Here is a 13,239-nt window from a genome sequence, read left to right on the forward strand (position 1 = left end):
CAGTTCTAAATTATGTAATTAACTAACATGTTGCAATATCAATTAAACAATCAAACATAATGCAGAAAAGGTTTTATTGTTGAACCAACACATTAATACATCAGCGGTAAATGTTTAACAAAAACTGTCTCTCTCTCTCTGTCTGTCTGTCTGTCTGTCTGTCTCACCCACTGACCTGCAGTGGAACACTCCGGTGTGCAAAAAGGTAGATGAGTGTTTTACACAATCACTTATTATTACTTATCACAGGCAGAAAGAGTGCTGCAGGGATCTCTTTTTTTTCTTTTGCACTTCATGCTCCATAAACGGGTAAACACAAGCTTTAGAGTTTAAGGTTTCTACTCATCCCTCTCCAGAACTTTAGAGCTGTTATGAGTTAAAAGAGAGACTCCACCTTTAGCTTAGTGGGTGGTGATGTGAAGTCACATGACCGTGGTGTAGATCATTAACATCCTGATTACATTCACTCCTCAGAAATCATAAAAGCGGTGTTAATTTGTGACGACGATCATTTCCACAATAATCCAATGAGAAAATGTTTTTTGTTGAGGGGAACCAGACAGAAGCTAACTTCTGGGTTGGCCTACAAAAACACATCATCCCTGCAGAACTCTACGCTGCCATTGGTTGGTGTCAACCGAGTGGGTGGAGCCAAATAACCAGTTTACAAATCAACAAACATTTAGACCAAATAAACAACAGTGGTATTGATATAGAGTAACATTTTGCAGTGTAACCCCAACAGCTAATTCTTGACCTGACGGCAGTGGCAAACAAAAGGTCAGAGGTCACTTAAATTATAAGCAAAACCCCTCTGTGGACCATGAATTCCCACAGCAAAGTTCATGGCGACGTGGTTGGGATATCTTTGGCTCCACAAACTCCAACAAAATAACGATCAATACCTCCAGAGCAGCTCTGCATTAAAGACATGCAGAGCTAAAACAGCAACCTAAGCAAAAGAAAGAATGTGATAACATCAAAGTAGTGCAAAACCAGGAAGTTGGGCCGCGTGGAAACACGGGGAGAAGGTATTTGGCGCAAAGGCATCAATAACAAACTGATAATCTCAATAAACGTAATCAATAATCTTTTAAAAAGTACCTCAACAAGCTTTCATTATAAAGAAAAAACCTGGATTCTAGCAAAACACACATCGGCTGGTTTACTACAGCTGGATAAACTGTGAAAAAAAGGTTGTTTGCTGTGATTTAATTGCAATAAACAGATAAAAATGATCCTGAAATAACGACATAATACGATTTGTAAAAACTTCCATACTCTAGTAGTCAGAAAATAAAAGATCCTTCTTTGGCTCCACTGATTTAGATTTAAATTGCATTCATGAAGCATGAGCTTTGGATGAACATAATGTCTAAAGGTAGCTTTGATCCGAACATGGCGGTGGAAATAATGTTCATAAATGATAAAAGCTCTTAATTCATGTGGCGACGTTGGAGCTTGGGACACCAGTTAGTGTCCGGATACAGAAGACAGTGCACCGTCTTGAACCTGCAGGACGGAAACAGAAGAGGATCAGGGACCAAATTCAAATGTTTCCCAGAGTACAAGGACATGCTTTATCCCTAAAACTATGATTATTAATACACAAATGATCAGATTCAGCTGGTTTAAACCCCCCAGAGCCTGGGATCTGATCCTGGACAGACCGGATCAGCAGGTTTCACGATGACATGGTCTCTCAGAGCGGCCGCGGGGCGCTTTAAATAAATATTACACCTCATTCCTTTAAATATAAGAGACCGAAATACAAAAAAAGCTGTGAAATACATATAAAAAGGTATTTATTTATAAACGTTATATTTACATATTCTATATTTATAGCCAAATTTATTCATTTCATAGCCATATTACATTACTGAGTATTGAATGTAATGGAGTTTCATATTATGGTTGTTAAACCTCAGATCATATATTTGATAGTAAATGTTGAACAGAGCTGTGGTGTAGTTCCATATTATTAATAAAGCCACTTGTTATTAATATATTTACCTTGTGGGATCCTCAATCAGAGAAAAGCCTCCAACAATGCTGACCACGTTCCTTCTGTTCTCAAAGCCTCCGAAGCTCAGAGTCACCTGATGCAAAACAAACAGACAGCCGGCATATTTAGTTGTTTCCGGGAAGAAAAAATGACATTTATAAAATATTAAATATCACTATGGCAACATGACGATGGTCTTTCAGACATCACTTCCTTCTCCAACAGAGAGGGTCTGACGGAGGAGGTGGGCCTGAGCATGGAGCTCCTCCAAAAACCACACACACTCACCTGGTCCAGCACGGTGTCCGTGGGCAGCTTCTGCAGGTTCTCCAGGTGAGAGTGGAAGAGGTGCGTGTGCGTCAGCGCCACCTCCAGCAGCGCCTCGATGATGTAGCCGATGGTGCAGTCGTCTGGCAGTCGGATCTTCTCCGCCGTGCTGATGAAATTCCCCAAACTGGCCCACGGGCTCATTTTCAGCGCCAGGCCTCTGCTGATGCAGAACCCTGCTCCACCTGTGGCGAACCAGAACTTGACCGACACCTGGAAGGAGACGGCCCGTTGTTAAGAGGTGTGATAGTCAGAGGAAACGTGAAACTAGTAAAAAGGTGCAGGCGGACTGACCGAGCCGTCACTCTTCACCCTCTCTGCAGCCTCGATGGGGTGATCCAGACTGGGCCGGCCCAGGTACACATCCTGGCTGTGGTGGTAGGAGGAGAGCAGCCCCAGCAGGCTGGGCAGGATCACGTAGTTATCATCGTCCACGTGGCAGAACCACCTACAACACACACAAATGACCGTGTGGATGAAGTATTCCTTTCATATTTATATGAAATGTATGATTTTCACTCACTTCTTCTGCGACTCGATGAACTTATCGTACTCCACAGACATCTTGCAGCACAGAGCCTGGCGGGTGTGAGCAGCTGAGCAGTTGGTGTTGATGATGTTAGCTCCTGGTCAAGAGAAGGTGGAGAGGATCATTAAATATCTACAATATATATATTTACTTACTTCCCACGTACAGTCTGAATGTTTCAGATCTGATAAAAATCTGCACCGACCGCTGTATTTTCTTCTTGTTGTTGCAACTAAGAGTTCTTAATGTTTATTCTTACATGATATGGCTCCACAAATAATTCAGAATTATACTCTCATTTCCAATCAGAGCTCTGACTCCGTGCCACATTTAATAGATTACATAATGTGTGTGTAATTCATCTTCCTAACTGCAGCTTCTTACCGGTTCTCGTCTGCAGCTGCTTGTCCTCTCCGTCAGTGAAGATGTAGGTCTGAAACGTCCAACGACACACTGTTAAAACCTTTAAATGTGGACAGTTAGACCAGAGACCTCCGGAGCCCTGCAGCCCACAGACCACTACGTTTTTAACATAAAGCAGCTTTTAATTTTACAGGCAGTTGTAAACCAGACTTTACGGACCTAAGAGCAGTAAAATAAAAACAGCGACAGGCCGCCTGTATACGGCCTGTTAACTCACAGTGGAGCCCTTTCACAGCAGACCCGGACCCAGAGCCAGTATGAGCTAACTGGAACTGGTCCATCCTCTCTGACTGGGACATTTCTGGGTGAAGTGTTTCTGCAGTTAAAGCTCCTTCTCTCCACACTGAGGCTCTTTGTCCGGCAGCAGGATTTACTAATTGTATTTAATGGCTCCCAGTACACAGCTGGTCCCCCTGCTGACGGGTACTTTAAACTCCATATAAAAAAAACATACTGAAGACCACTTAAAACCAAATCCTCTTAGCATTCACATCTGACTTAACGTGCGTTTAAAAACCTGGAAGCGTGATAAAATGGTCTGGTCATGTTTGCTGACTATCAATTACTCTTTTTGTGATGGAAAATCCACCCGTTGCTCCTCCACAGTCCAAATATGGTCACTTCCTTCACTGTCAAGAGTTCCACTAAATGACATCATTGAGGAAAATCTGAATCAATGAGGACAAAACCCTTAAAACCAACCAAACAACAACATTTTTGTTTTTATCCGTGATAAAATCCCACATCATCCCATCCCTATTCAGTGCTACAGTATTTGATCCACTATGTGTAAGTGTCCCTGAGGATAGACCACAGACGGGTTCAGGTCTTCTCACCTGCTCTATAGCTTGGGAAACCCAGGTCTGAATCAGCAGCTCCAGTCTGGACTTGTGGTACTTCCTGGTAGTCTTCACTGCAATAAATATGTCCTTAAACTCTAACGGGTCCCGGGACCTAGACCCTGAGGATCTAGCACCCTTCCCTCCAGGCAGAGCTCCTCTTTTGGAGTCCGTCCCCCTCTCGGGACTTCTGAAGTCATCCCCGGGACCTTCAGTCTGTCCTGCTGAGCTCCTAATCAGCTCTTCGGTAGAGTCCGTTTCCCCTGCGTGGAAGGACGATCCTGGAACATGGTGCGACGGGCCGGCCTGTGCAGGTCTGAGTCGGGGTCTCGGCTGAGGCAGGTCCACCTGGCGTGCTTGGGGCTGCAGGGCAGGGATGAGCAGGAGCAGGAGGCCGCAGAACGCCAGAGAAAACAGGAAGCAGAACTTGCTGACACCCACTGAAGCTATGTGCATCCTGATTGGCCGAGGGAGCGGGTTCATCAGCCTCCAGGGCTGCAGTCGCGTCCAACACCAGCCGGTCCCATCCTCACACCATCACGGGGAATCCTGCACAGGCAAAGGGGCAGCATTCAAGATTAGTTTCTTAACTTGGAAAGTGATGTTTGAGGAAATGACAGACCAATAATATAAAGGGTCAGAGGTTGTTAGTGTTTCCTCTCACTTTGTGTTTTGTGAGGAAAGTATCTACTCAATTTTATAGATCACTGGAGCTCCCCCAAAAAAATAAAACCTCCCCCCACATCTGTTTCCAGTACTGGTCTCTGACGCCCCACAAAGGGCCCAGTTTAGTTCCAAATGGAGGACAGGAACCCCCATCGAAGCCCACCAGCAGCAGACAGGCTCCTCTGCTGCTGATGTGACGAGTGCTCTTATCTGTGATGCAATAAAAGTATTTGTTATGAACTAAATATAAAGTGATAGTTTTAGTGCTATTTTAAGAGTTTCAAGCACATTTGATGATTATCAGGATAATATTATTTGGGTCAGGATAATTGGGATCCTGAATCCCGGTTCTCTCCATTCACAGTAGGTCTCTCCTCTGATGACCAGTAGTTGCCGAGAGGCGGAAGTCCCATTCTGTCTCATGACCTTTTACACAAACACAAGATGAATTAATGATGAAATAAATAATTAAGTTGCAGCTGTACAAAATGAGGGGGGGGGAAATACTTCTTTTTTTAAAATAAGTTACCCCCTGCATAGTGTGGCGATACTTTAAAGTGTCCTTGAGCAAGGCACTGGTGTGTAAACAGCTTTAAGTGTGCTGTTGATCTTATCTGTGACCTCCAGAAAAGGACAATCATATGGATTTGTCAAGACAACAATGAGCAATAACTTACTATAAAACAATGATAATAAAAAGGGGGAGGTTATTTATATTCAGGCACTGCCTTCCTATGTTTCCACTGAGACAACCTATGAAATATATCATCTCTCTAGCCGATACTTTACTTTAATTGCGCTATTTCCGTTTTAAAATACACCGATTTAAGCCCGACTTGCGCTGATAAATGACGTTTAATAACAACAAACGTGGTTTGTTTCTTATTTTTCATCATTTTTACTTTTTGTTAAAAGCAAAACACTGAAAATGTAAGAATTCTGATTGAAGTCGTTATAAAAGTAGATTTATTAATTGAAATATAAGCCGATTGAAGAATCACATGATGATTTGAAGAGCTGCGTAGTTTTTAATTCCTAGTCGGTCTTAATCTCCTCCTTGTGCGGGACGCTAAGGTCACACGTAACAAGCGCACCTCTAAATGGACGGATTTCCAAGTGGAAGAAGTAAAGGGAACGGAGAGAACGGTACCAGGAAAACCGCAGCACTTACCGGGGAATATCAGGGGACACATCTGTCTTTACTCCAGTACGGTTAGATCCGAAGCATATAGTTAGCTTTCTACTGAAACACAACAAGCTTAGTAGGAAAAATCCGCTTCGACGTAGGTGAATGATGAACTTAGACGCCACCGGATCCACCGCTCGACTCGCCGTCTCCACCTTTTTGTTCGGACGTGATTTTCATATAAAACGTGAACCAGTTTCGTAGCTCGTCTTTTGTTCTCCGGGATCAGATCTTCCGTCTTTATTCGGCGTCCAGGAAGTTATAGGAAGACTTGGAGGCGCACGGTTTACTTTCACTGCAGCTAGTCCGCTCCGAGTTAGCCAAACATTCCTCAAACCACTCAACTAATGTCGCAGCAAGCTAGCCAGGATGACCACACGGATGCTATTCCGGTAGAGCTTTTCAAAATAAAATGTTAATTGACTTATGAAAACAATAACCAAAATAATAAATAAAACACTGGCGTAACTTTTTGGTAATATTGGTAATGGGAAAGTTAGAACATGATGTTTTATGACCATGGACCATTTTTATTTATTGTGTTTTCATGTTTTTTTCTCATTCATTATGGAGGAAAGAATACATCTGAAAATATTAGATGACCATGACTTTCCATTCTCATTTTAAAATGGCATTAAGTCCTAATTGTATTATTATTATTATTATTATTATTATTATTATTATTATTATTATTATTATTATTATTATTATTATTATTATTATTATTATTATTATAAATAAATATGGGCTGCACGGTGGTGTAGTGGGTAGCACTCTCGCCTCACAGCAAGAGGGTCCTGGGTTCGATTCCCGGGTCGGCCCGGGTTCCTTCTGTGTGGAGTTTGCATGTTCTCCCCGTGTAAGCGTGGGTTCTCTCCGGGTTCTCCGGCTTCCTCCCACAGTCCAAAGACATGCAGGATGGGGATAGGTTAATTGGTGACTCTAAATTGCCCGTAGGTGTGAATGTGAGTGTGAATGGTTGTTTGTCTCTACATGTTGGCCCTGTGATAGACTGGCGTCCTGTCCAGCGTGTACCCTGCCTTCGCCCAATGACAGCTGGGATCGGCTCCAGCCCCCCCGTGACCCTAAATACAGGATAAGCGGTAGAAAATGGATGGATGGATAAATAAATATATGATATTCAAGCACATTTTTAATCAAAATTAGGTCATAATCATAATATGATAGATGAGAAATGTGGAAAAACCAAGAAAAACATGTTTTTAAATATCTGCTGATTCACAATGTACCCACAGTTTTGTCTTTATTATGTAAAATAATAACTATTATTATTTTCATTAATGCAAATGCAAATAAAAGCATATATTACTATAATTCCAATCTTGCCCATGTATTTAACATCAGGAGGTTTTTCTTTTGAATTGGCAAACATAAGCCATTTAGGCCTATGATAAACTGATAATGTCATGCAATTATTTACAAATTAAATGTCAGATAACTTTAAATGATCATGGTAAAAAATGCGAAACATTTAATTTAATTTAGCTAAACTATGCTTTTATTTTTTTAAATCGTGACTTCCTGCTGGCCTATTGATTGAGCTATCTGTCATCAACTTGACGCCGCTATCGGTCGCTCTTTTCTGTGACTATTGTTTGTTTCTGAAGTCAACTTCTCTTAGTTGCAGCTCAGCGCCCCCTGGCGGTGCTTCAGGGTGCAGCAGTAAGTCTAGCACCTCTAAAGAGACGGCAGTGCTGTGTGAATGAACAAATCCAGAAATGCAATGATTTTATCTGCCAACAGTGAGGAGTTTTTTCCACACAGTGATGAGAGAAAACAACAGGACTCCAGATGAATCCCCCGGTCTCCGTTTATTACTGATCACAAACACATTTCCTTTCCACGACATCATCAGTTGCACATGTTGTTTCTGTTCTTCTGCACACGCTTGAATGCAAATACAAAGTGGGACATTTCACTTAAACGATGAAAATACAGCATCAATAACTTTGATTATCAGACTGACATGATTGTTACTGTGAATCTCAATCCTCCCTATTAAAAACCTTTAATGGGTGTGGTGACCCGATGGGAGTAATTTGCTTTACTTTAAAAATAAAAGTAGGATATATTTTGGAAAAGTAGTGTGATATCATTTCCTCTCCTTTCTGAAGCAACTGGAAGTCCCGACTAGTCACTCTTTGATAGTTTATGCTAAATGCATCACAAACACCGAGGTTTCTACAATGGTTGTGTGTGTCTGGTTACACGGGAGCAAGACGACAGCTGCTCTTTTTTCATGAGCAGGTTTTTTCCGCTGCCTAACTATTCCAAGCTGTACACATACATAAGGGGAGGACCCGGGTTCAAGGTCGTTTAAGTCTGGATTGTGGAGAAAACCATGGAGGGACCCATCAGACATAGTGGCTGGGATGTAAATAATCAAGTCTCCATGCTTCCTTGCATTGTAATCAGAAGAAATGCTAATGTGATAGTAATTTATAAATAATGGAGGTTAAATCTGAGGCCTATAGTTTCAAAATATAATTGGTATTAATTGGAGAAACACTTTAAAGGGAAATCCTTTGCATATATTACAGAATCATAGGTGGGATTACAACATAAAATGTTTTGACTAAACAAAGAAGACTTGCTGTTTAATCCAATGGTTACACAATGTTAATCATTTCCCGTATTCATGAAATGTGTTCTGGTTCACGCCACAATAATGGCGGCCTGTCTGCTGATTGGTCGACAAGGACTCAGAGCGTGCCAAATGTATTTGGTCATCTTTGAAGGAATACAGTGATTGTACTGTATGGGTACAGCTTGGGACCACAAGAAAAACCCTTCTTCACAAGGACCACATTATAGCTCTTCACAATCACAGTTTCACAGATGGCCACTAGAGGGCAACAGAGGGCTGCACTAGGGTTTTCATGCACACTCACACAAAACACAGAGGAGAGGAGGGGACTCTGGGGCCGGTCACTCGTCGAAGCGTCCCTCCAGGATGCTCTCGAAGGAGAAGGGGAAGAACTTGAAGCCCTGGCCGCAGTAGAACTTGTTCTGGAACTCCACCCTGAGAGAGGACGACAGGGAAACAGGTGGTGAGACCCGGGCGTTTAATACGTCGTTAAATGTGTCAACACAGTGAACATGGAAGTATTAAGTGTGTCCTGTTGAGTCTTATGAGGACCACCCACGTCTGAAAGCCTCCTCGTTTACTCCTAATGGGAGTTCGGGAGCTGCGATGATGATTTTGATAACTTGGTGGAGCAAAGTACAATCAAACGGGACAAAATGGTACAATTAACTGAAAACACTGTGAAAGAGTAAAAGTTGTTGGACAAAAACACAGACAACTCCCAGAGTGGACAACTTGCTACCTGTCAATCACAAGGTAGCCCCGCCCCCTAAAGCATCTCCTGCTTCCTGGACTGCTGGACTCTAAATGACTTCTAAATGAAACCATAAACTCATGATTACGATGTTTACTGAGATAATAAATACAATGTTCTCATAATTCACAATCAGACTTCTTTTTGCAAGCAGAGGAGTCGCCCCCTGATGGCCAGTAGAGAGAATGCAAGGTTAAGCCACTTTAGATTGGCTTCACTGTTTTTTTTTTGGCGTGTATGACCTGAAGACTGAAATGCACCTTTAGTGATATAAATCGTATTCTTGTCAGGGTGAAAACCAGCGAGGCTGATAAAAAGGATTAATTTGGCTGTTACAGTGTGTCTTTAAGGCCGGGCACATTCCATTAAAGTAAGTCAAAGTGGAATCCTCCCACATAACAGTGGAATTATTTTCTGCTCAGTCCTCTGAGATGTTTGATAGTGTTTAATGGAATATTCTAATCGCCGGTACATGACAGTGATTGAGTATATAAGACTTTAGTAAAACAGACCTTTATGAGTAAACTCACATTGGAGCTGCTGTAGTTTTTACCTGAAGTGTTTACGTCGATATAAAAACACTCACAGGAGTACAGGACGTACCTCAGAGCACCGGATTGTTTCCATGTGTCGTTTCGGGTCTGAGGCTCGAGGCTTCATGCTGCTCATGGAGAATTCTGACTATACTTTTAAAGGGTTTATCATTCGTAACTAACGAATCATAGATTAGGGAATGAAACTCAAGGAATGGCTGTCTGTTTGTCTGTCTGTCTGTCTGTCTGTCTGTCTGTCTGTCTGTCTGTCTGTCTGTTGGGTGTTTCACTCGGGACCACGTGGAGTGCTTTGTCCAATTTTGGAATTTGCGATTTGGACACGCTGTACGTCTCCCTGACTGCGGTTCACTTTTGCTGCTGGATGTTGGATTAACTGGACTTCATGACTAACATTTCCAGCCGTAGAGAAGCCCAAACTTGGAGGTTTTACTACCAGTCAACTCCTGATTCATCTGCAGTAAAGTGTTACGATTTTGACTTTAAGATTTTTCCTCAAATCCTGACGTCTGATGTCTCCATTTGAGAGGAAAAAAAAAAAAAAAGAGTGGATGTTCAGTTCCTGCTGCTACTCTGAGCGAGGGGAGTGCCCAGGAATGTCTCCCAGTTGTGGCAAATATTTGGCCTGCGAGGGCAACACTTAAAGAAAGAGTGAAAGAAAGGAGAGATCCTCTCCGCTCTGGGCTGTGGCTAACGCACACTTAAACCCCGCCGGGTGTTTGTGCCGATCGCTCATCAGCATGTGTGTGTGAAGGCCGGACGGCGGTGCAGAGGGTCCACGTCGGACGGCTGTTTACTTTGAACGCAACTATTTCCATTCACTCACCTCCATGAAAAATACTCCACTACTCTTTTTTAACCTTAGCGGAGAGCTGTTGAGCCGACACACTGCTGCTTTATTAACAAAAGTAGAGCTGCCCGGTGTGACCGCAGCCCCTCTGTCTAACTTACGTTGCGTTGTCATGGATACGGCAGTTGATTTCAAGGCCTATTTGGTTCCTCTGGAAAAAAACATCCAAGACTGACTAACACTTTTGAAATGTGTTGAAAAGGATGAGACTATTTTCCTTTATTCTTATTGTAAAAAGGAGCAATTTGCTGCAGCAGTTCACTTCTACTACTGGGCCCGAATAATAAAAAATACCATATTTAATTAAAAAACTTAAAATTTTGGCTAGATCTTAGCCATTTAATCTATCTATCTATCTATCTATCTATCTATCTATCTATCTATCTATCTATCTATCTATCTATCTATCTATTGGACAGGAAACAGGAAATAGTGCGTTTGTCGGGGGGAACTACTTTCAGCGGTGGATGAATCCACATTTAGTGCTCTAGTGAGTATTTTAGGCAGCATGTGGGATTGAGGTTTTTGGTTTCAAACCGGGCAAACACTTCAGATTTCTGGTCATACAGTAAACATCTGTGAGATGAAAATCCCTTTTGAACATGTAATAAAGTAAATAAATAAAATACTGGCATCACTATGTGAACAGATAATGGAGTAACAGAGTGCTGAGGATACAAAATAATGTATTTTATCTGTCGGTGTGCTCATGAATTTATAGATTACGCCACAGTTTATAGGTAAACTTGTTGCCACAGTATAAAAGGCAGCCGAGGGCAACTTCTACGAATATTTTTGCAGGTATTTTGCTTCTTGTTCTTGTTGTTGCCTCCACTTGTCTCAGCCTTCATAAATAAAAGTTGTACAGCTGCTGCTATATAGATAAGGGTGTGTTGTTTGGCCTCCAGTCAATCTTTACATTTTTTAAATCTTACCCACTCAACACTGTATTATTATTGTCTGTGGTTCTGGTTTATTCGTCCAACATGAGCTCCAGCCTGCAACATACAGCCAGCCCACGTGTAAGGCAGATAGGTGGGCTTATACAACACATACTGTAGATTTCTTGGAAGAACAACACGGTGTGGATAAAAGACAGCTGGGGCTCGGATTTGAAAAGGTGGTCGGATCATTCTCCACTAGTTTACAAGCCGACAGAGGACAGACAGCTTCTACTTCAGCCTACTTACAACAATCAGCCCCGAGAGCCGGAGTGAAGCATTAGCACCGTATCTGTGGCCAACAGAAACACACACAGTCTTTGTTTATCAACTCATAATCATGACGTAGAGCTCTCTGCTGCTGGCAGGAACCAGACCAGGAGGATTAAACAAAACACACTTGTTACTTTCACATACGGTGTGTCGAAAGGAGGTGCAGCCATAGACTGGACAAGAAGTGGACGCCGTCATGGTTTCTGGATTCTGGTGTGAAGCTGTTTACTAAATTAGTTTCATAATTCAAAGTCAACTTTACAGCTAAGTGTTAAAGTCATCTTAGTATCTTAGAAGACTTGAAACTAGAGATTGAGACCATAAACTCATGTTAACTATGTTTACTGAGATAATACATCAAGGAAGAAGTAGAGTAGACTTCCATTTGGAACCAGAGGAGTCGCCCCCTGATGGCCAGTAGAGAGAATGCAAGTTTAAGGCACTTCAGCATTGGCTTCACTTTTCAGAAACCGGAGTTTGCACCTGTTCTGATACACCTGAACTCAGAGCCACCAAACACTGCTTCAGCTTCAGGACCATCAATATCAATCACATGTCCTCCATTGTCGTCATGGTTACAGGCTTCGGACAATGATTCTTTTCGATTTGATTTTCAAACTGCGTGTCATGCAGTCTTTGGTTATTAGATTCAATAATCTAAGTCAGATTTCGACGACGAAGGAGCAGCGGTGCCTCATAATTAACGAGGTTGTTGTTGTCGTGGTAACTAATGGATGATTAACAGCCGACGTGCACGAGCAAGCACTAAACTCTCTTTTTGTCGCGTTGTATGTCCGAGTGTCACAAATGCTTCAACAACTGTGTGTCCTTTTCCGCTCGTTAAACGGCCCGTTTGATGTTCTTGTTGTGATGTATTTTAGGAAGCCTTTTTAACTGCATTTCCTGTTTTTGTTTTTGGTGTGTTGTAGAAAGTCTTTTCTAACTCTACAGGGACTACAGATGGAAAAACAGCCTCCTGCTTAATTCTGCTTTTTATACCATGTGTATTAATTCATTTTGTAATTCCCTCTCTGCATCCCAGTGAGAAATCTAAAGTAATTTTACTATTTGGTTGGTTTGCTCAGGGAGTATATGAAACAGTGCTGTGGGTATCAGTAGAAAGGGATGGTTCCCATCTAGCTATTCTCTGCACCGCCTTGCCCTACGTGTCAGACCAGTTTACGCTGGACCAGCAGGGTGGAGGTGGTGCTAGGAGGCGATGGAGCTGGATGGTGGGGAGGTTATCTCAGTTTGGTAAACCACTTTTGGGTCAGGAATGTTTCATTT

General features: G+C 42.2%; 2 protein-coding genes across 5 annotated transcripts in view; both read right to left on the bottom strand.

The window, feature by feature from the left end:
- Positions 1 to 65: 65 nt before the first annotated feature.
- rfng (RFNG O-fucosylpeptide 3-beta-N-acetylglucosaminyltransferase) lies at positions 66 to 6,327 on the bottom strand. The gene is made up of 8 exons (XM_084039763.1): positions 5,961 to 6,327; positions 4,121 to 4,672; positions 3,246 to 3,294; positions 2,856 to 2,958; positions 2,627 to 2,780; positions 2,294 to 2,545; positions 2,014 to 2,099; positions 66 to 1,512 (listed from the first exon to the last, which is right to left on the bottom strand). Exons 2-8 carry the CDS (start codon positions 4,604 to 4,606, stop codon positions 1,437 to 1,439), a joined length of 1,206 nt encoding a protein of 401 aa, XP_083895889.1. The 5' UTR covers positions 4,607 to 4,672; positions 5,961 to 6,327; the 3' UTR covers positions 66 to 1,436.
- Positions 6,328 to 8,599: 2,272 nt separating this feature from the next.
- The window catches only part of atp6v0a1b (ATPase H+ transporting V0 subunit a1b), a 17,915-nt gene continuing 13,275 nt past the window's right edge, over positions 8,600 to 13,239 (bottom strand). For all 4 annotated transcript variants that reach the window (XM_084040207.1, XM_084040208.1, XM_084040205.1 and 1 more), the window contains one exon: positions 8,600 to 9,018. In XM_084040207.1, the coding sequence (XP_083896333.1) occupies positions 8,925 to 9,018 (94 nt within the window). In that variant the 3' untranslated portion in view covers positions 8,600 to 8,924. The remainder of the gene's footprint in view (positions 9,019 to 13,239) is intronic.

This window comes from Eutrigla gurnardus (assembly GCF_963514095.1).
Source record: "Eutrigla gurnardus genome assembly, chromosome: 22".
Lineage (NCBI taxonomy): Eukaryota > Metazoa > Chordata > Actinopteri > Perciformes > Triglidae > Eutrigla > Eutrigla gurnardus.